Source organism: Microtus ochrogaster, chromosome 6 (genome assembly GCF_000317375.1).
Source record: "Microtus ochrogaster isolate Prairie Vole_2 chromosome 6, MicOch1.0, whole genome shotgun sequence".
NCBI classification, from domain to species: domain Eukaryota; kingdom Metazoa; phylum Chordata; class Mammalia; order Rodentia; family Cricetidae; genus Microtus; species Microtus ochrogaster.
In genome coordinates, this window is record NC_022013.1 from 59,679,206 (window position 1) to 59,699,618 (window position 20,413).

General features: G+C 44.6%; 1 protein-coding gene across 1 annotated transcript in view; it reads right to left on the reverse strand.

The window, feature by feature from the left end:
* Positions 1 to 2,591: 2,591 nt before the first annotated feature.
* Positions 2,592 to 20,413, reverse strand: part of Vstm4 (V-set and transmembrane domain containing 4) — a 76,578-nt gene continuing 58,756 nt past the window's right edge. Inside the window, exon 7 of the mRNA XM_005348672.3 lies at positions 2,592 to 4,056. Coding sequence (XP_005348729.3) covers positions 3,931 to 4,056 — 126 coding nt within the window. The 3' untranslated portion in view covers positions 2,592 to 3,930. The remainder of the gene's footprint in view (positions 4,057 to 20,413) is intronic.

The window sequence follows — 20,413 nt, forward strand, 5'->3', positions numbered from 1 at the left end:
ATGCTAAGTAAATTCATAATTTGACATAACTCCATGTCAAAGCCTCACGCATCTGGGGACATTTCCCCCTGGATAGCACATGTTTAAAATGAGAATCTTTCAGAATGCACCAAGGCACAACCTCTCCTTCACTTTGTCTCTGAGTTCCCACCACGGAGTCCTTTTGAGAAGAGGAATTCAGAGCATCTCTGGCTCTCCCATACCCCTCTGCTCTCCTTTGGTTTCCTCACCTTCTCTAGACCTGTCATTCCAGACTCTTCCCACCATTCAGAGCTTGCCCCCTTGCTTCCTCACTGGATAGCATCTCCCTGAGGATTTTGTCCATTGTCCAGGCTCCAGCTTTGGTCTATCACTCAGAGGACTCCTCAGTCCTATGGAGCTCAGGATCCATAATTCTCTTTCCAGTACTCAATATCCTTGCTGTTATATCAGTGTGGCCTTGGGGTCAGAAGTGGGACATTCTCTCTGGGAACTATTGAGAAACTCAGAATCCCAGGTCCCATTCCAGACCTCCCCACCCAGGATCGCCAGTTGTCTTAGTTAGGATTTCTGTTGCTGTAAAGAGACACAGTGTCCATAGTAACTCTTAGAAAGGAAACATTTAATTGGGTGGCTTAGAGTTGCAGAGGTTTAGTCCATTATCATCATGGTGGGACATGGCAGCATGCAGTGAGACATGGTGCTGGAGAAGGAGCTGAGAGTTCTCCATCTTGATCCATAAGCAACAGGAAGTGAACTGAGACACTGGGCATATCTTGAGCAAATATGAAACCTCAAAGCCCATTCATACAGGACCATACTTTCTCCAACAAGGCCATACCTACTCCAACAATTCCATGCCTCCTAATAGTGCCACTCTCTATGAGATTACAGTCGTCAAGTACATTCAAACCACGAAGAAGTTTACTTGGCCCGTTGAGGCTATGGTCATTTAGATCAGAATGACCAAGAACCATCTCTGAAGTCAGCCTTGGGCCAACCCACAAAATTATGCACTAAAACCTATGAAGTACCCTTGTCACTTTCATGCCTATCAGGAGGTGACAGGCCCAGTGTGGCTTTTGTTCCCTGAGCACCGAGGAGATTTAGCGCTGTAGTGATGAAGGGATCCATCAGAATCGCAGCCCTCCCCTTGCCAAAGCTGTTTCAGCTCAGGGCTTTGTATGCACCACATCTTCACTAGAGCTTCTCTCTGTTTCCCTCTCATGCTGTTTATAAAAATTCCTTGCCATCTGTGGCCTAGGCCAAAATTCTTCCCCAAATCTGAGCCTATCAGCACTCCATCCCTGAGAAGCCATGACTACAAACAATGGGTCCGTGCTTGTTTTAATTGATTTGAATGAAATCACTCAACGATTACATCATTGCTCCTATTGATGCCTGATGGCAAGATGTCTTTGTACTTTTGAGTTGCTGGATGTTTTCCCTCACTTAGCTTCACAAATGTCAATTCATGGTGACTGGTCTATCTGGTAAAGAATGAGTGACTAGACACATTTCCTAAGCAAGAATGCCAAAATCGGTCACTTCAAATCAGCCGCAGGTACAAATCACTCATTACCCTTACTCCGAAGTGCTGGTGTGGCTTCCCTTGGAGACGGCAGAGACAAGCTCTGCAGGGGTGCTGTGAGGTTTCTTCTCCCCTTTGAGGGGAACGTGCACTAGGTTCCCCCATTCCCACAACTTGGTGCAGACTTGTACAGCTGTGACCGGAACATGAGAGAAAAAAGGCTGAAGTAAATCTGTAACAGTTACAGCTTCTGGATGTGTCTTAAATGCATGGCTGTTCTTAGTAGAATGTGTTGATCTTCATGTATGATGGCCCTAAGATTTCATTGTAGTCAAAGCAGGGTGGACTTGAGGGTTTAGAGGTCTCAGAAAATATTGCCTCTTATCCCGTTCCCATCACCTTTTCATTTGCTCCACTCCTGACTCCCAGTTGGCTCCTCGGTGTCCTTCTTTGCCTATATGGCTATGTGTGCAAATTAGTAAATCACTTTGTATCCTCAAAAACTATCATCCACCTGTTAGAACCCTGTCATAACAGAATGCAATATTTTTTATGATAATCAAGGTATCTATTGTGCATTAATTGTGGTTTTTCCCCTTCCAAAGAAGATGCCCTAGAAAGTAGTACATTATTCTAAACAGCCTTTCTTCTCCTTCTTCTCCTTCTTCTCCTCCTTCTCCTCTTTCTCCTTCTCCTTCTCCTCCTTCTTCTTCTTCCTCTCCTTCTCCTTCCCCTCCCTCTCCTTCTTCTTCTTACCATGTATCAGGCACAGAGAAAGGGAACAAGAAGCAAGTGTCATCAGAGAGGATCGACTTCCACATCCATCTCTGCAGGAAACCAAGAGCTGCTCCATTTGGCCCCTTTCCAATAAACACGAGAAATACAAAGAACCTTGGATCTGTGTGAATGCTACAGCTTTAGGACTAAGTTTACAGGTAAAAATTTGTGTTTGAAAGCTACCAACATGCCTAGGAATTCAGCTTGGGGTTAGAGGGCCTGTTAGATCATGGGCAAAGCCCTGGGTTCAAACCCAAACTCTGCAAACAAAAGTTTGGTCATTTTGTTTGTTTTAAAATGCAAAGTGGCTTAGCAAAGTGGCTTTTACAGTTTCCAGAATGTCACAACGCTTATTGTCCCATTTAACTTTCAAGATTCCTTGAAAGGGTTCAATTCTTTTTACACACACAGAACGTCTGAGGTGATTAGAGGCGAGAAACTCCAGTAAGTGTCACAGTGATACAAAGGGCAAAACTCACACCCAGCTGTGTTTAAAATAGATAATTTATCATATATACATGGTAAATTACATAACCAAACAATGCTTATAGAGTGTAGTAAATGGTCAGCAGAACACATATATATCAAGAAGCATCCTGAACAGCACTCGGATTTTCAAGGTGACTCTCGCAGAAGAGATCTACTTCCATCAAGTCTGACCGCTCTCTACATTGTTTAGGTCCACAGAGGAACACCCCCACAGTCTTAAGTCCCAAGGTCCCCTGACATCCACACAAGACCATCACAGCTCACATCCAAAGCTAAGGTGGAGAAAGCACTTGCCAAGAGTTGAGTCTTCCTGGATATAGTTTTCCAGCATGGCGTGTACTTCTGCTTCCACGTGGAAGAGACAGTGAGAGACCTGCTCTCTCCTGAGTGGGAGGTGACCAAGTTTGGCACACTTTACCCACTTCCATGATGTACCCACTGGTCCCAGAGTTGAGTCTTTGGGAAAGGGTGAACAATATGTTTTTCTATCACTTTAGGTCCATGCCAAAGGGGGACAAGCACTTTACAGTGGTAATTTTGTGGCCCTGGGGAAGGATGGGTCTAAAGAGGAGTACCAGAATTTCCCAAGGCAGACCTCAGATTTGTAATCATCAGCACCAGTGCCCTTCTGTGGCCAGCTTCAGAGCACCTACTAACAACAATGGATGCCTTCATAAGCGGCTGCTTGCTGTCACCATCAGGGGCTTGTGTGCTTTGGGTGTCCCAGCAGAGCCACCTGAACCTCAGAGAATCGGTGAGTCCATCTATCCCACAGGCATTTCCTGTGGCTATAAACTGGGCACTTGATGTCTTAGACGTAGTAAGGCTGGCAGATTAAAATTAAAATTTAATTTGTTTTCCAACAAATTAAGATTCAAGAATAGAAGGGAAGGTGATAAGGGTTGGCTCATCAGATGCTCTTGGAAGCAGAGTCCTTGCACCTCAGGATCGGGCCAGGGACCTCTTGTCTGAGGAAACATGACCAAAGAATGTTCCCCACTCTTTCCTGGGGAGTGCGTACCTCTCAGAAGCCACGAGAATGTCATGGGAAGGGATTCCCCATCACACTGAAGGCACAAGTGAAGATACAAAAATAGGGCCTTTGTTTCTGTGTGTCATAAGTGGGAGCAAGGTGACAGCCAGAAGAGGCATCACTACAGCTGGTTCTCCTCGAAGAGGATCTGGGCGTACACAGTGCTGCTGGGGACACCCTTGGCAGTGCGGTGTGGTTTGATCAGCTCCAGCTCGGCATACGTCAAGTTTTCCTCAGCAATCTTTGGCTGTATGGAGAAAAAAAAAAAAAGCAAAAGACAATGAAGATGACCACAGTCAAGTTTTCTACCAGGTACTCATGGATCAAGTGCATGTCTTCACAGTGTTGATAAGAAAAATGTGTAGGCAAAAATAAATAAAACACAGGCAAAACCAAGTCACATAAAAAGATATGGCTCACTGCCTCATGTAGAATGTCATACTCTGCCAAGAGACACTGCCATTGATGTTTAACTTGGTATCAAGGACTCACACAAGAAATTGGACTCTATCTAGCCCACAGACAATACCTAATTCTGAAAAAATAAAACAGAGTACTAACAGTAGCCCAAAGGAAGTGCACAGTAGACAGAAATACGCCTAACTGGCAATCAATAACAAAGTTAGAAAATTTTGCGATTGATGAAATTACATAACTAAAAGTTCAGAGTATCTGGAAAATAATAATGAACAATATATTTCTTGTTACATGCTAGAGAGTATAGAGAGAACAGTGGTCATGGAACATTAAGTGATTTATTCTTTAATAACATGGGACTCAAACATCAGACTTAAAAGGTTAGGAAATGAACAAAACAAAGTGATAAGGACAAAAATATCTAAAACCAAGTGCTTGGGAAATATATTTTTTTGTAAAAAATCATCACCATAAACAGTAAAAATATAAGAAAGCAAGAATGAATAAAACAGGAAACAAGAAAGATAATAAAATATAAACGAAGGCCATTTTACACAGAAGACTGCTTGGCTCAACACACTGAAGAGGAAAACTGAAACACAGGTAAAACAATAATGTCCCAGAAAATATAAATGGTAAATGCTAAGTGTAAACAATCTGAGTTTGCTAACTGCCCTCAGTGGGGGCAGCAAGGAAGGGTTGCCTCTTGGCAGCACAGGGAGAGCTATGGGCAGGACTCTCGGAAGGAAGCTCCCGTGCAGAAGGACCACCTCATATCATCACGCTGATCAGAGAGCAGGAAGGAAAACTTGACATGTTTTAGAACAAACTCTGTGTTCATATAGATTTTAACTCAGATTTATTCGGGAGAGGGAGGAGGCACATCAGTGAGAGGTAATCACGTTCAGGTTGATTGCTATCCTGGAGCACAAACATGATGCAGTATTTTAAGATGATTTATACTAGTAAACGATCAAAGGAGAAAAACCTCAGCATTATCTTGAGAGATGCTGGAAAAGCCATTCAATAACATTTAAAAAGCACTGTTGACAAAATCAATCTTTGAATGACACAGGCACAGCTGCATGCTTTCTTAATATGATTAAGAGATTGTTATGATTAAGATGTTAAGAAAATGAATAACTGGCGTCCCAAGTCTGGTGATATTAAAACTACACAACTGAACCAATTTGAATATGGTAATGTTGGCAGATGAATAGACACACTTATCAGTGGAACTGGCTAGAGACCCCAGAAGTTATCTTTCAGTAAATATTGTTGGGATATTTGAGAGAAAAAAAAATAAATCACACTCTACATCACCCCAAATTAAGTTTAAAATATGTAAACTCCTAAAACCATTAGAAGAACATATGGAGAACTTTTAAGAAAACCATCTTAGGAGTATGACCAAGGAAGATGTTTGCAGCTTGTATCTAAGGGGTTAACAGTTCAGCAAAGATCCTGACCAATAAATCACTGGGAAACAAAGCAGAGGAGGGCAAAGCCCTCTCATGACACCTAGGGAAGGACACACAAGAGCTCTTGCACAGATGAAGGGAGACAACCTTGTCACCCGCAGAGATCCACAGTTTTGTTTGTTTTCAGTTCTTTGAGAGCTTCCTACAATGTGTTTTAATCACAACCACCCCTTTCCTATGTTACAGTAGGAAATCTATTTACCTGATGCCCTGATTAATTTAAATTTGTAACTAGATAAGGAAAAGCGGTCACTAATTTAGAGTCATATCGACAGTTTTGCTTCAGTAACTCTGTGTTTCTAACCTAGATGTTAGATTTGAGGCTTAGGTTTTCAGTCTTTGTTTTATTATTATTTTGAAGCACACTCTTTAAAAAAACAAAACAAGAAACCTATATGCCTCTATCTTTTTTATCTTATGGAAGTCCAGGACAAAGAAACCATTGATCGGATGTAAGTTTCTCAAATGGAACGTCAAAGCAGAGAGCTTTTGTTCTTTTGAGACAAAATACTGAGAGGATAGGAAATAAGGGGCAAAGGGGAGGACAAAAGGGTGGCCAGCATATGCGGCCCAGGAGACTTCCAAGCAATGTGCACAAGTGTCTAGCCATTTTTCAAGTTCAAAGTTACGTACATATGTAGGGATGTGGAGTCTCTGTTTACCTTTCAACACCGAAAGCCTTTGCATTGCTTCTTAGTCATCCACATTTTAGCGGCCAACAAAACCCCACATAGGTTCTCACCGTTTGCTTTAATTACATTTTGCATTGTAATGGTTCCACTTAGGAACACCACGTGTCTTCCAATAAGTACTCAAAACCCAACTCATGTAAATTTTAGAACCCAGGTTTATGAAATCATATTGTCCAGTTGTTTTTATTGCGTTACTTCGAAACTGTATTGTTTTCTAGCGTAGATTATCTGTTTATTCTTAAGTTATTTCATTATGTTTGGATATGAAAAATAACAGCAGCTTTCTCAATACAGGTCACCAGGCTGGCTTGGCTGATCTGTTGTTTTCATACATTTTTATGATGTTCCTATAGTAAACATAATTTAATAAAACCGAGGCACACTAAATAAATAATTGCATCTAGAAAAGCAATAAAAACAAATAAAATTAGTACTTTCATAAGTGGAAAAGGTACTTCAATTACTGCTACAAGCAACAACCCACCATAAAATGTGTACAATCATTTCCCTTATGCATATTTCTGGAGTGTAATAATTTGATTGAAGATATGAGGCCGCACACAGGAGGCTGAGGGGTGTGAAGTGTATACAGTTTACAGCAGAAGATGCATAATACCAGTGCTTGGCACCTTTAAAGAACCTATTGCTTTTCTGGCAGGCACAGTTGGCTGGCACTGTCAAACATGTGCTTAACTATGCTCCCCAGCTTGATGAACTGCAAATAAAGTCCTAACAGCCAAGAAAAATGGAGCAATGTGTCCTCACTGTTTTTCACCAACCTGCCTTTGTTTACACTGATGCCTCAGGGAAGCTCAGGTCTACCTAAAGAGTACTTTAGCGATGGTTTCTGCCTTCTTAGGATGACTAGGTAAGCCTAGAGGATATAGTAAAGCCAGGAGCCAGGAATAGAGTGTCATGTAACCATCACAGGTAGCAAAGGCTTGTCATGGGACTGAACCAGGTAAGGGACCTGTGGCAAGGCCTCAATAGTTGTAGTCCAGGTACTCCCACTGCAACCTTGGTTAGACAAACCCAACATAGCTCAACTAAGACACCATTCCCGGTGTCTACATCAATCCCAGTCCTAGACTCTATGAGTTCTCTACAGACCACCAGCTCTCAAAGCAACTCTTTCAGGCCTTTGTGGTACTCTGGATAATACAGTTAGTCATCTATATCTGGGAGTCCTTGGTAAAAAATAAAAACAAACCTGTGGGTTGAAAATGTTTGGAGAAAAGTTGCATCTGTTCTAAACATGTGGACATTCCCCCTATTGTTCCCTAAATAATACAGTACTGATTTTTATATGGTATTTGCATTATATTTAATATGATAAGTAGTTTAGAGATGATCATGAATACATGGGGGATACAGGGAAGCTATGTTGTGATGCAGATACGCAGTCAGAGGGACACAATACACAGGCCACCTCAGAGCAGAGCTTCAGTCAGGCTAAGCCTCTGGCAGCCTTAGGCTGTGCTGAAAGAAAGCATTAACAGGAGCTTTCCCAGTGGGACCCAGGTGCCTCTCACCTAGCCATGCATGGTACACAGATGCTGCTGGATTGTATAAAGCAGATAGTAGAACTTCGGGACTGATCAGCAGCAGCAGCAGCAGCAGCACCTCTTCAGGTCACTCTGTCTTTATGGATTTTTGTTTTTTACCCAGACCTCAGAAATGCCTGGTCAGATTCCCCCCGCTGTTCCTCAAAGATTCTGACTGCGTTTGCAGCCCTTGAAATCCACAAGGGGTTCGTTCCAAAAGCTGCACAGGCATCAGTGTCCTCGGGTGCCCGAGGCCCTTGTGTAGAAGTGTCATGCTCTATGTACACATGCTTGTATATACACTCTCTTGTAAGCTTTAAATGATCTCTAGATGAATTATAACATGAGGGACAATGTAAAATCTCTAAAAATCATTGCCACACTGTATCATTTGGGGAATAATGAGAAGCAAAAAAGGGAAAAGTTTGTCCAAGTTCAGTATAGATGCAATTTCCCCCAAATATCATCAGCATGAAACTGGTTGAGTCTGCAAGATGCAGGCTCGATCTGCCATCTGTGTGTAGTCACCTGGACCTCACACACCCTCAGTCCTTTGTTGTTTGTCCCCTTTGATCTCCTTTTTATACATTTCTTACTAGTAAGAGCGGCTCCTTCCTACCGTTGGGGGGAGCGTTCTCTAATCAGAGGCGACAGAGAAGACGCAGTGAAGTGAAGTACCAGTCCACTTAAGGCAGCAAATCTTGCTTGAGTTATTGCGGTCATGTTCATGGAAAGGGGGAGGAGAGCTTTAGCATGGCTCCCACCTGCCCGCAGAGCTGAGGGGTAAGAGAAATTTGGACGAGATTCATGTGCCAGCAGCTACTTGACTTTGGGCACTCCTCCCATCGGTGCTCAGGAGCAGTAGTAACTAGTTAGTTAATTGCTATTATTAGTAACCAGTAAGTTAATTACTATTACGAGCAACTAACTAGTGAGTGTGTAAATGAGATTCATGTGAGTGCTTTGACACAACTTTTGCCCCACAGAAGGTGATGTGTGCTGAGTGAGTCCACATTCTGGCGTCATCACTTTCCATCCAGTCAGCTTCTATAGTCTTCTACCTATGCACACTTTGAATCCTTCACACATTAGCAAGAACAGTATGGACCATGTAAGCCAGGATCTTTTTCTTGACAGTAAGAGATTCTGGGAAATTAGTTATAGGCTGAATTACAACACCCTCCCCACACTTCCAAACTCCTGTGTTGTTTATCTTCCCCATGAACAGGTACACACTAGGTCATGCCATGCCAGCACTGGAGAAGAAAGAGACTGATATCTGGTGCTATTCAGTGAAGAGGCAAGCTGGAAATGGGAGGTTTAAGCACCCCCTCAGGCAATCCTCCCAGACACGTGCCTTCTTCCTGCTGTCTTGTCCTCCACAGCTTGGCTTTAACTCTTGAATTGCAGTGAATCCAGCCATGTGCTGGACAGCCAACGTTCACTGCCAGCCACTAGGAAGAGGCAATAGGGACTCAGGCATCTCTGTGCTGCCGGGGTGGTGAACTCCTATGCGAGTGAAGAGTCAGACAGCAGCGACAGAGGTGCACCTGCTTCCACCCGAGCTAAGGGGCCTGGCCTCCAGGCGACATGGACCCCAGCCTTGAGGCGAACCCTAGGTCATTCTCACCTTTCTGACTGAACACATAGGCTCCAAGGGAGGAGGCGGATGTTTTCTGCCGGGTCCCTGTGTGCCCACCTGCCATCCACAGCTCAACAAGGCTACTTCGCATTGTTACCTCTCTTCTCCTCGTGCTGAGTGCCTATTAGGAGCTCGAAGGATGTGTTGTAACTTCCTGTGATCCATGGGCCACAGCCTGGATGCAATGAGAAGTCTGCATTCTATGTATAAGCATGAATGAGAACTTCAGAGCCCCGATGGCCTGCCTAGCCTCATCCTTCTGCTCCACCCGTGGTGAGGTGCTGCTGAGGCCACAGATACCAGCTGAGGCTGCCTCTCTGAGCTCTAAATTAAGCCTCTCTCTGCCCCAGTTTAGGGTGATGGTTATGGAAAGTACACCCATGGGGAAGGAATGACTTGAGCCTGCTGGCTCCAGGAAAGCCGACCTCAAGAGATCCGGGAGTCATGCATTTCTTCACAACACTTACCTCAAGTGCCTAATGGGCACTTTCTGAGGATTTCATCTTGTGCACAGATCTCCGTGGAGTCAACTGAAAGTTACCCTTCCTAGGTGAACAGGGGTTTAATGATCTCTTATGCAGACTCATGCAAAACAATACTTTCTTGTAGAGCTTGCAGCTGGGTGTGCATGTTGAATTAAGTTTGCAGGAATAAGTCAGAAATGCAATTGCAGAGGCTGCCCATTGCCAATGTGAAGAGTTCAGTGAGGTAATACCATTACCACAGCAACAGATCAATACCCAGGACACGGGAGCTTTGCGCTCACATCACCTTAGCGCTCCAACCTAGCCAGCAGTTCTACAGAGTTGCAGGATCAGGAATCCATTTCCCCAAGAGACTAAGAGAAATGTCAGGGGCAGACTTCCTCTTCTCTCTTCAAGATAAGTGCTCATTTTTTATTCAACAGAGAAGGAACTGGTAAAAAAAAAAAAAGTCTCCTTGAAGTCCCTGCCCATACTACCATGGCCAGTAAGGATACTGAAGCTGAGTGTTTAGCAAAATCTGCTTTCCCCCACCCAGAGCCTCGGTAGTCTCTGAACACCCATACTCAGAGGGAAAAGTATGTCTTAGGCCCATCAATCATGCTGCCACCAACATGCCTGGAGATGAACTTACATTATTGAGCTCTGTTGGTCACTTCTAAACATATATGTTGATATTTCTGAAGAGAGGATCTGGAGTGTTTTGGTGTAGTGTTAAATAACAATCAAGGAGGAAACCCAGCAAAAGAAATATTTTTCCAAGACAGAAATGGTAAATGACCCAGAGTGGCTTTGGAAGGTAGCTCAGTGTGGTAGCTGAGACTTGGTCCCTTTGAGAACAAAACTCAGCTCATTGACAGCTAACTTTCTCCATCCCATTCGGTTCTCACCTCTGTCCTGTGAGGTGTGTCCATTGACCACACATTACCGATGAAAAGACAGCTTTGAAAAGAAAAGAAGCTGCCAGGAGTGGTAACACACCTATGATCCCAGCACTTGGGACGGGGAAGCAGGAGGGGGATGAACTGGAAGCCGGCATGGACTACCCTGTAGCAAACTAATCAAACAAAATTGCAAAAATCTGTCTCACGGTACCAGGAACATATGTGGGAGTCAGAGCCATCCATCCTGCCTGAGATCTGGTCCCTTGGAAAATCAAATGAACAGTACAGTACAGTAGTTCAAGTCAAGGTAGTTCACACAGTTGGGAGTACAGGCTCGTATCTAGGGAACCCAGACAGGTGGGCAGCAGGCCCTTTCCCTAAAAGCAGGTTGTGGTGGTTTGAAAGAAAATGGCGCCCAGTGAGAGTGTCCCTTTAGAAGGTGTTGTTTAGTTGGAGTAGGTGCAGCCTTGTCAGAGGAAAAATGTCACTGGGGGGGGGGGACTTTGAGGTCCCCTGTGCTCAAGCTACATTCAGTGTGGCACACAGTTACGTCCTGTTGCCTGTGGGTCAGGATGTAGAAGTCTCAGTTTCTCCTCCGGCACCACGTCTAGATGCACACCACCATGCTTCCCGCAATGATGATAAGGGGTTAAACCTCTGAACTGTAAGAAACCCCCAATTAAAGGCTTTTTTAAAAAATAAGAGTTGCCATGGTCATTGTGTTTCTTCTCAGGAATAGAAACTCTAACTGAGAAGCAGGCATTAGAAACCAATGGAGAAAGGAGAGAAAGACCATAAACCGCATAAGCCTTGGCTAGAGCCTCACATCACACACCAGGCAGTGTGAGCTCCAACTGAAGGGTCTGAGGATAAGGGTGAGACCCACCTCCTCCTCATCAGATGGAAGACCTAAGGCCACACAACACGAGGCCATACCGAACTGTCATCATCGAGAGGAGGTGATAAAGGGACAGGGAAGAATTCTGCTAGGAAGCCCCTAGGCTCTTTACCTCCCTGTTCTCACACAAGACATGAGGCTTCTGGAACAGTAGCAGGTACTGACCAGTATGGGGTAGATGGAGGTCATAAGAGAGAGGCTCTGCCTTGGTCGGCAGGTGTGGGAAATCGCTGCTGGATAGTGGCGAGATGAAGCTGAGAGTTGAATGGGAAGAACTGGAGAAGTTCAAGTAACTGACTGTAAGCCAGTCACCAGATCAGACTACAGTTCCTTGTAGTAGAGGTCATTCATTTACCAGTCATTCATTACCACTCCGGGAAAGGTGTCTACTAGAAGCTTCTGAGATGACTTATGCTGCTGGAGCCAGAGTGGGCCAGTAGCCTCAAGACCTTGAATGGTTTACATTCCCAAAGCTAGTACGGAGCTGTGACTGTTCACCAAAGAGTGTGTTGATGATCTGAGCTCAAGTCCAGAGACACAAGGGACCTCCAAGTCTGTGGCACAAAGCACCCTCCTGTTCTGCTGTCTCGATCTGCAGGGTCATATGTGTGGATCTAATCTCCATTTTAAATCTCTGCAGACTTACAGTGTTCGATGACTATGGTAGAGAGAGAAAGTCTAAACCCAGAAGGTTCTCGCCTCCGTTTCAAACCTCTGCTGACTTACATAGAGTCTGACGGCCAACAGTTCAGTGTGCTCTGGGACTACAGAAGAGAGAAAGTCTGAACTCAGAAGAGGAGACAAAGATTTCATCTAGTGTAGTTTGCTGATACCATGGACTAAAAGAACTTGCCGGAAAGTCTCCAGCCAAGCAAATTCGCACAATGCTCTTGAGTTCAAAGAGTTCAAAGGCCATTTGTTAAAGAACATCCTCAGTTCAGTACTATAGAAGGCCACATGCCCAGGCTAACAGCTCTTGGAATAGTCACAAGTCACCATCTGTGTATGTGACATGTTGAAGCCAGCATAGAAAGACCAAGGATAAAGCTTATAGGTTCAAGATTTTGCAAGTTGACAGACGAATGCCTCCAGATTTTACAAGCCACATTTTGCAAACAGAAATGTGGTTGTAGATAATGGTCGCAGTGAGGCTCCCGTACTTGAAACTCCTCCTGGCTACACAGTGGCTGCTCCATAAGCTGACGCAATTACTCATCTTCTTTCCCACATGAACCAGAGAAGCATGAACCCCCAGATCCCTTGCCAAAGTGCCTCTACAGGCAGCACTATCGATGATGACTTTGCCTAGGGAAAGAGAGAGTTTGCTTATCTGCCCCAACCACGAGGGTAACCTGAGAATCTGCCAGTTTTAACCATATCCTCATAAGACTTCATGCACTGGATCACTCAAGGGTCTCTCTGGTGATGCTCAAGAGCCTGGCTCTCAGAAACAAGAAGGCTGACATTCATAAGCCGCACGGCTCCAGGTAATGCATCCAACCTCTCTAGGCCTGTGTTCCTCATCTACAGTGGAGGATTTATATAATGTCTCCCATACGGGATGACATTCAAGGATGGAACTCAATGACACACGTGACACCCACAGAGTAGTAGTTCATGCCAGGATTAATGCTGTGTGTGCGGCCTGCTGCCACCATCAGGGCCATCACTTTTATAGGAGTTCTCCCCAAGTGTTGGCTTCACAAGTGGTTCCTTGGATATGCTCAGAAGAGGAGAGGGAAAAAAAAACATTCATAGACCTTGAAGTACTGTGTGCTAGGAGCTACGGACATTCAAAGCCAGTCAGTACCAAATAAACTCAGTATACAATAGACCCTCACCAAGGAAGAAGCTAAAGCACTGCTTAGAACAAGGTTTCCAGAGGTGACCTGTAAAGCTCACAGTAAGATTCAGCATTCTCATCAGGCTCTGAGGACCTTGCCCCGTGCCTCCCCTATGCTTACTCCATGGGTCTTCCTCCTTCCGATCAGAATCCAGCCATCCGAGTCTTTGCGCATTTCCTGGACACACCTGAGCAGTGCTCCTTGCTCAGGGATGACCTCAAGGCCTTTGCTCATGCCATCCTCTCTGTCTAGAAGTCTCCTTTGTACCTTGGTGGACCCCTCATATGATCAAGCCTTCACTTGGATGTGGTATCATCCTTATCAAGCAAAATCCCTCCTTGCCCCCTGCCCTAGTCTACTGTTGTCACAGCATGTAATGCTCCTTGCTTGGCATTATAAGGTTCTCCCCATTATCTTCTGGATTTTTCCATTAGAATGTGATGATAGACCTTATCAGTTCTTGGTGTGATGACAACCCTGTGCAGAAGGTACTCTCAAGTCATCTTCATCCCACAAGTGCAGAAGTGTAGACAAACAGCCTGATTGTGACCAATGGCTAGTAAGTAGCAAGTGTGGTCCTCCATCCCAGCATCTAGTGACTTCAAATCTATTCATGGCTGCGTCCAGAAAGTGTTCGGCAAAAGGACAAAACAAAAGCAGCCCTGAAGGATAGCTTTTCTGGTTGACTTGTGTAGATGCACAAAAGCCCATTGTGGCTGACTAAGCTGCCAGAGACATCTGGTCTCTCTAGTAAGGTAAGAGTGGACTGGAGCACACACTGGCTTTGCACTGAGCTCCAGAAAGACACATGTCTAGGGAAGCATGGGTGTGTGTACACGTGAAAGAGAGGGAGAGAGAGAGAGATGCACATGTTTCTGTATGTGCCTATGTACTTGTGCGTGAAGGCCAGAGGTTAATATTCTTTGTCTTCCTAGATCCATCATTGCTTTCTCTTTTGAGACAGGGTCTCTCACTGAACCCAACGTTCACTGATTTGTCTAAACTGGCTGGTCAAAAGCTTTGGAGATCTGCTTGTTTCTTTCTCTCACACCCAAGCTATTTATGAACGTGCTGCATCAGACCTGACTGTATGTGTGTGTGTGTGGTGAATCCATGTGCACGTGTAGCGCATGTGTACTGCATATGCCTTGTGTGTAGTGCATGTGTGGTGCATGTGTAGTGCATGTGTATGCACACACGTGTGCAGGTATACATGAAGGCCTGAGATTGACAGCAGGAACCTTCCACTATTATTCCATACATGATCTTTTTGAGACAGGACCTTTCACTTATCTCAGGATTACAGGTGTGTGCAGACATGCTTGGCTTCTATGCAAGTTCCTGGGATTTGAACTCAAGTTTTCAAGGCTTTCAAGGTGAGTAATTTATTGACAAACCCATTTCTCTGGTCCAGAATATGCATCTAATCGTGTGAATTGATTAAGACAATGTAAGAAAGCCAGTCTGTTATCATTGAAAATACTTCCAGAGGTCTGTCACCTTAGGAAGAGGGCCCAGACCTGTCCCTCATGAACTCCTTTCTCCCTTTAACATCTTCAGGGACTTTACTGTAACATGCTACTAAGAAGTAGATCAACTGAGTTCTATGTTTGGAGTAAAACATAGGCACATGACTTTCAGGCTTAAAAATGTACATATACATACATACATAAAATATATAACTATACATTTTTACAGATATAAACAAAGATATGGATAGGCTTTTGTGCATATGCAGGCAATACTTAGAAGAATATACCAGAGGCCATGACAGAGAAACGAAAGCCTAGGAAAGGGACTGCATTTTGTAATTGTAACGTGGAAATTCTAACTTGTCAAAATAGTCCTACCTGTCTGGTGAGGTCAGGGCAGAAAATAATGCCCTAGAACCAACTGGCTGAACTAAGTGCTTTTGACAGAAGGAACAGGCTCATAGTAGCGAAAATAGGGACTTGTCACCAAGCACCTGGTTGGATCAGGTCTGACATGCCAGTGAGGGAATATGGACCTGTGTGCGAAGGCCAGAGGTTAACGTTCTGTCTTCCTCGATCCACCACTACCTCATCCCATCTGTGAAATGGAGACAATAAGGGGGTTGTCCCAGAATTAAATGTGTCTCCTTATTGATAAGTATTAGAACAGGGTCTGAACATGGAAAAGGTCACTGAAATATCATCATCATCGACATCATCACCACCATTATCATCACCAGTACCACCACCACCATTCTCACCCTTACAACCAACACCATCACTTTCGTCACCATTTTACCATCACTACTACCATTACTATCTCTATTATCACCATTGCCGCCATTGTCATAACCGACACCATCAAGGCAGCATCAGGCCATTGTCACAGTACACAGGGAGACAGGGCACAGACTAAGTATTAGGGTCAAATCTCAAATGACAATGAGGATGCCTGGTCATTTGTAAAATTTACATTAGAACATGAAATGTGGACAATGAGTGTACATAGACCATATTAATAAGTTGCATTCTTCATCTTTATGCCCACTCCAAGCTTTATACAACTTACTTTGGCCATTATATGTGTTCACTGATGATTTATCAATTTAGGGGTTGAGAATTTAACCCATCGCTAGAGCCCAAACTTGCCTTGTAAACAAAAGTCCCTGGCTTCAGTCCTTATCAGTGGCAGGGGAGGGGAATAAATTTATCTCTAGACACGTATAATAATAAATTATAATTTAATCCAGTCAGAGGAAAAGGAGCCCTCAGATGCTCCACTGTTTGTCTGTGAGCTCAGAATTTCACACAGAGATCTGATGGTACTGTGGATGCAGTCTTAGATGTGTTGATAGTTTTATTCTCTTTTTTCCAAAAATGGCACTTCATTTCTCTAGTTCTCCATCTGAGATTGAAAAAGTCTTTTAATAACAACTCCAACATACTCTGTTCAAAACCAAGCTTTTAAATGAAATAGGCTTAAAAGCATCAAATGTGAGCGCAGAAATGATATTGTTTCACGAGATTACACAAACAACATAGAGCAAAAAAAGTTTCTTAAAAAAATTTCCCATTAGTGCAATCATCTCAGAAATGAAGTGCCCAATAAAGGCAGCCAATCAGCTAGGCTGAAATGGAAGGCAAGCCAGGGCTCTTCAGGGAAGGGACAGCCCCTGCCGACACAGGGGACAGGCTGCCCAGAGCGGAGCCCAGCTTGTCCCTGAAGCACTGGGTAGACTAGACACCAGGAGAAGTCATCTATGGGGCGGGACCTGCTGGGCATTCAGGCCCACTTCCCACTTGGGCTGTTCTACAGGCTGGCTCATCACCTTTCCCAGGTCGCTCCAAGGCTCAGGTTCCGCCCTGCCCAGCTCCTTCCACACTGCCTTTCAATTTTCAGTGGACACAGGGGAGAATGAGGGTAGAGGCTGGAAGGGTGGTCTGAATGGACCAGCCATGCAGTGAGTAAAGGAGTTTGCCTTCCTTTAGAACCAGAATCTTCCTGGCCTTCACAACCGAGAGGGGGCCTCCGTCTGTGTCACTTCTACAGTCAGGACTCACACAGTCTCCCCCCACCCACATACACAGTGAGGTTCCCAATGAGTCCCTAGTACACTACCTTGTCTTATAAGCTTCTTCCCTTCATCCCTACATCCCTACACACACACACACACACACACACACACACACACACACACACACACACACACACACCACCACCACCACCACCAGTCATCAGTGCCTCAACCTACTTCTACTGGCTTCTCAAACAGCAGAAAGGCACCTGACTTGGCAGGTGTACATGGATACCGACACGTGACTCAACGCTCACTCTGTGGCCTGCTGCGTGGAAATAACCGCCCCGCGTCCCGGTGAACACACTCCCTAAGCACAAGACTCACTCATTTCCACTTGCTCCTGATCACTTCCGGTTTCTGGAAGCCCCAGCGCCTGCTCTCTCTGGAGGAGAGGCCCATGAAACCAAACGACTTCTGTGTTCCCCACTCTCATCCCGCTCAAAGCTTCAGTATGGATTCCCCCTCCAGTCAACATACATAACTCCCTGTGACAATAATGGGATGTGCATGTGCACCAAGGGGGGCATAGAAATTTTATCTCTGTAAAAATGGTACTAGCTTGGTACAAGCAAAGTTTTTGTTTTTTTCCCAAGGCTTTTACTTGGGGCAATATATTGTACATGTGGTTGTGGGTTTTTTTCCTTCTTTTTAATTTTAAATTGAGATTATGAACATATTTTATGCAGGTTAATATATCCTTTTCATGTAAAATTTAGCTGAAACCAGTTCTAGCACATTAACGACAACAAGAGAAATTCTCCGGCTTATTATAAACATCCTTCAAGAAACCTGAAAAGCATGTCCTCTGGAAATAATTTTGTTGGGATCTGGAATATTATTAAAATCCTCTCAGAATTCTATCACTGACGCCTAATGGGCCTCAGAGCCCTTTTCTACGACTGAGGGAAGGAAACGTCTTTTTTGGCCTTGGCAATATGTTCTGGTGATGAAAACAGGGCTGAAGGAAGGCGCTGTGTAAACAAAGAAGCAAGGGGCCCTGGCTGATCAGTGCATGGTTTTCACCAGGCACAGAGAATCAGACTCTGTGGACGGGGTCCTTCTGGCTCTGGTGGGAGGAGTGATCTTGCTGACCACTGAGTATTCTGGTTTTTGGGTTTCCGTGAGATGACGGAGTTTACTGAAGACTTTGTAATGGGTAAAACTACTGCTAAATCAGCTATATGATGAATAGTTAGTGCTCCAAGCATATAAAGGAGCCTTCCAGTGTGCATGAACACACACACACACACACACACACACACCTAGTTCAACTTAAAAATGAACAAAGACCTTGATTAGTATTTCTTCAGAGAAGGCAAAAGTAGCCAACAAGACCCTGAAAAAATGTTCAGCACTACTTATCATCAAGGAAACATATATTTTAAAACCACAGTGGAATGCTATTTTATATATATTAGGATGCCACTATGAAAAATGGAGAAGAGGAGGGTAAACAAAGAAAAAAACTAGAGGAAAAGAAAGGAAGGAGAGTTGAAGAGGGGAAGGAAGGTTATTGGGGAGCAGGAAAAAGGGGAAGGAAGGGAAGAAAAGACAGGGATGTGGAGACATCAGAGTCCTTGTGTATTATAGTGGAGATGTAAAATGGTGCAGCTGATCTGGCACAAAAATGTGATGGATCCCCCGACCAAAAATATGTCAGTCAATCTGGCAACCTGCATCTGCATTTATACTTTAGAGAAATAAGAGGAGAGACCTAAATAGACGTGTTTATACTTAGAGTGTTCACACTAGTTAAACATGGGTGTCAACTCACTGAGTACTGACTACACATGGGGGCACAAAATGTTTCATGACACATCCATGCAACGGCGTGTAGTTCTGTCTTAGGAAGAAAGGAACTTTTAACAGGTTACAACATGGAATAAAGACCCAGATCCAGAAGGCATGGTGTTCAACCTCGCAAGCCAGTCAAATATATTCAATCAAGAGCCCAAATTAAAATGACGGGTGGAACCAGATTTGTGGAGGAGTGGGAGCAGGAGGCCTCAAGGATGAACCTTGTGGGGATCAAATAGTAGCTCTGGGGGGGCCATGAGGAGGGCGGCAGATGCAGGTAGGAAAGCCTGGACCACACGGCGTCTCATGTTCTCAGCGGTGGAGGGGGGGATGAGACCTAGGAAGCAGTGACAGATGATGACAGGCCTCCACCCTCCCACGCACAGGAAGCCATGTTGCATGCCAGAGGCAAAGGGGAGCCATTGGAATATTGTAGCCAGGGAAATGACGGGGTTGGAGCGGTTTTAGGAAGGCCCCAGGCAGCAATGCTGTGGATGGATCGGAGGGAATAAGACAGTGGGAATGAGACCCACTGGGAAACTCGTGGTAATTAGGCCCACGATGTTCCTGTTTTCTGTCTCCATTCTCTTGCTCACAAGAACTCATTTTCTTTTGGGACAAAGAGGGGTGGCATGACCCCTCAGCCACCCTGGCACAGGGGGGTTAATAACAGGGAGGAGGACCTCATGGGCATGCTGTAGAGGACAGGACGCTGACTGGGGCACAGTGGGCGCCAAACTCATTCAACAAAATTTCCACTTTGTTTCTCAATATTGGGTGCTACTAACGTCACCCCTTACCAGTGTTTTTCCCCCTTTAAACTCAGGTTGGCTTCCACACCAGACACCATATTTTCTCCCCTTGTTCACCCTCTACATCAATAGACTGGCCTAACACAATAACCAAACAAATCAGATGCATTAGGGGAGCACTCTGACTCTTCTGAAACAAGAAAGTGGTCATGGCTTTCCCTGGAAGTGTGGGAATGAGTTCACAGGCTCCCAGGCAAGGCCACGGCAGTGCATGACTAGGCTGAGAACACCAGGGGTCCCCAGAGGTTTCAGTGAGTTTGGGGTCCATAACCCAATTTACAAAAGCAAACAAGCAGGTACCTCTGTTTTCCAGAGTGTGTTGAGGGCCCAGAGGGCTTCTTTTTGTTGTTGTTGTTTTGTTTATTTGTTTGTTTTATTTATTTGTCTGTGACGGTAGTGGTGAGACTCAGGACCTTAGGCCTGCTAGATAAGTGTGCTGCCTCTGAGTTTGTCTCCAGGAGACACTTCTATTTTCTGAGTGTGGTCTCTCTCTCCAGAAGATGAAGGACGCTGATATTAGAATAGAGTCCTTGTAAGCCTACAGACTTACCAGGCAGACCG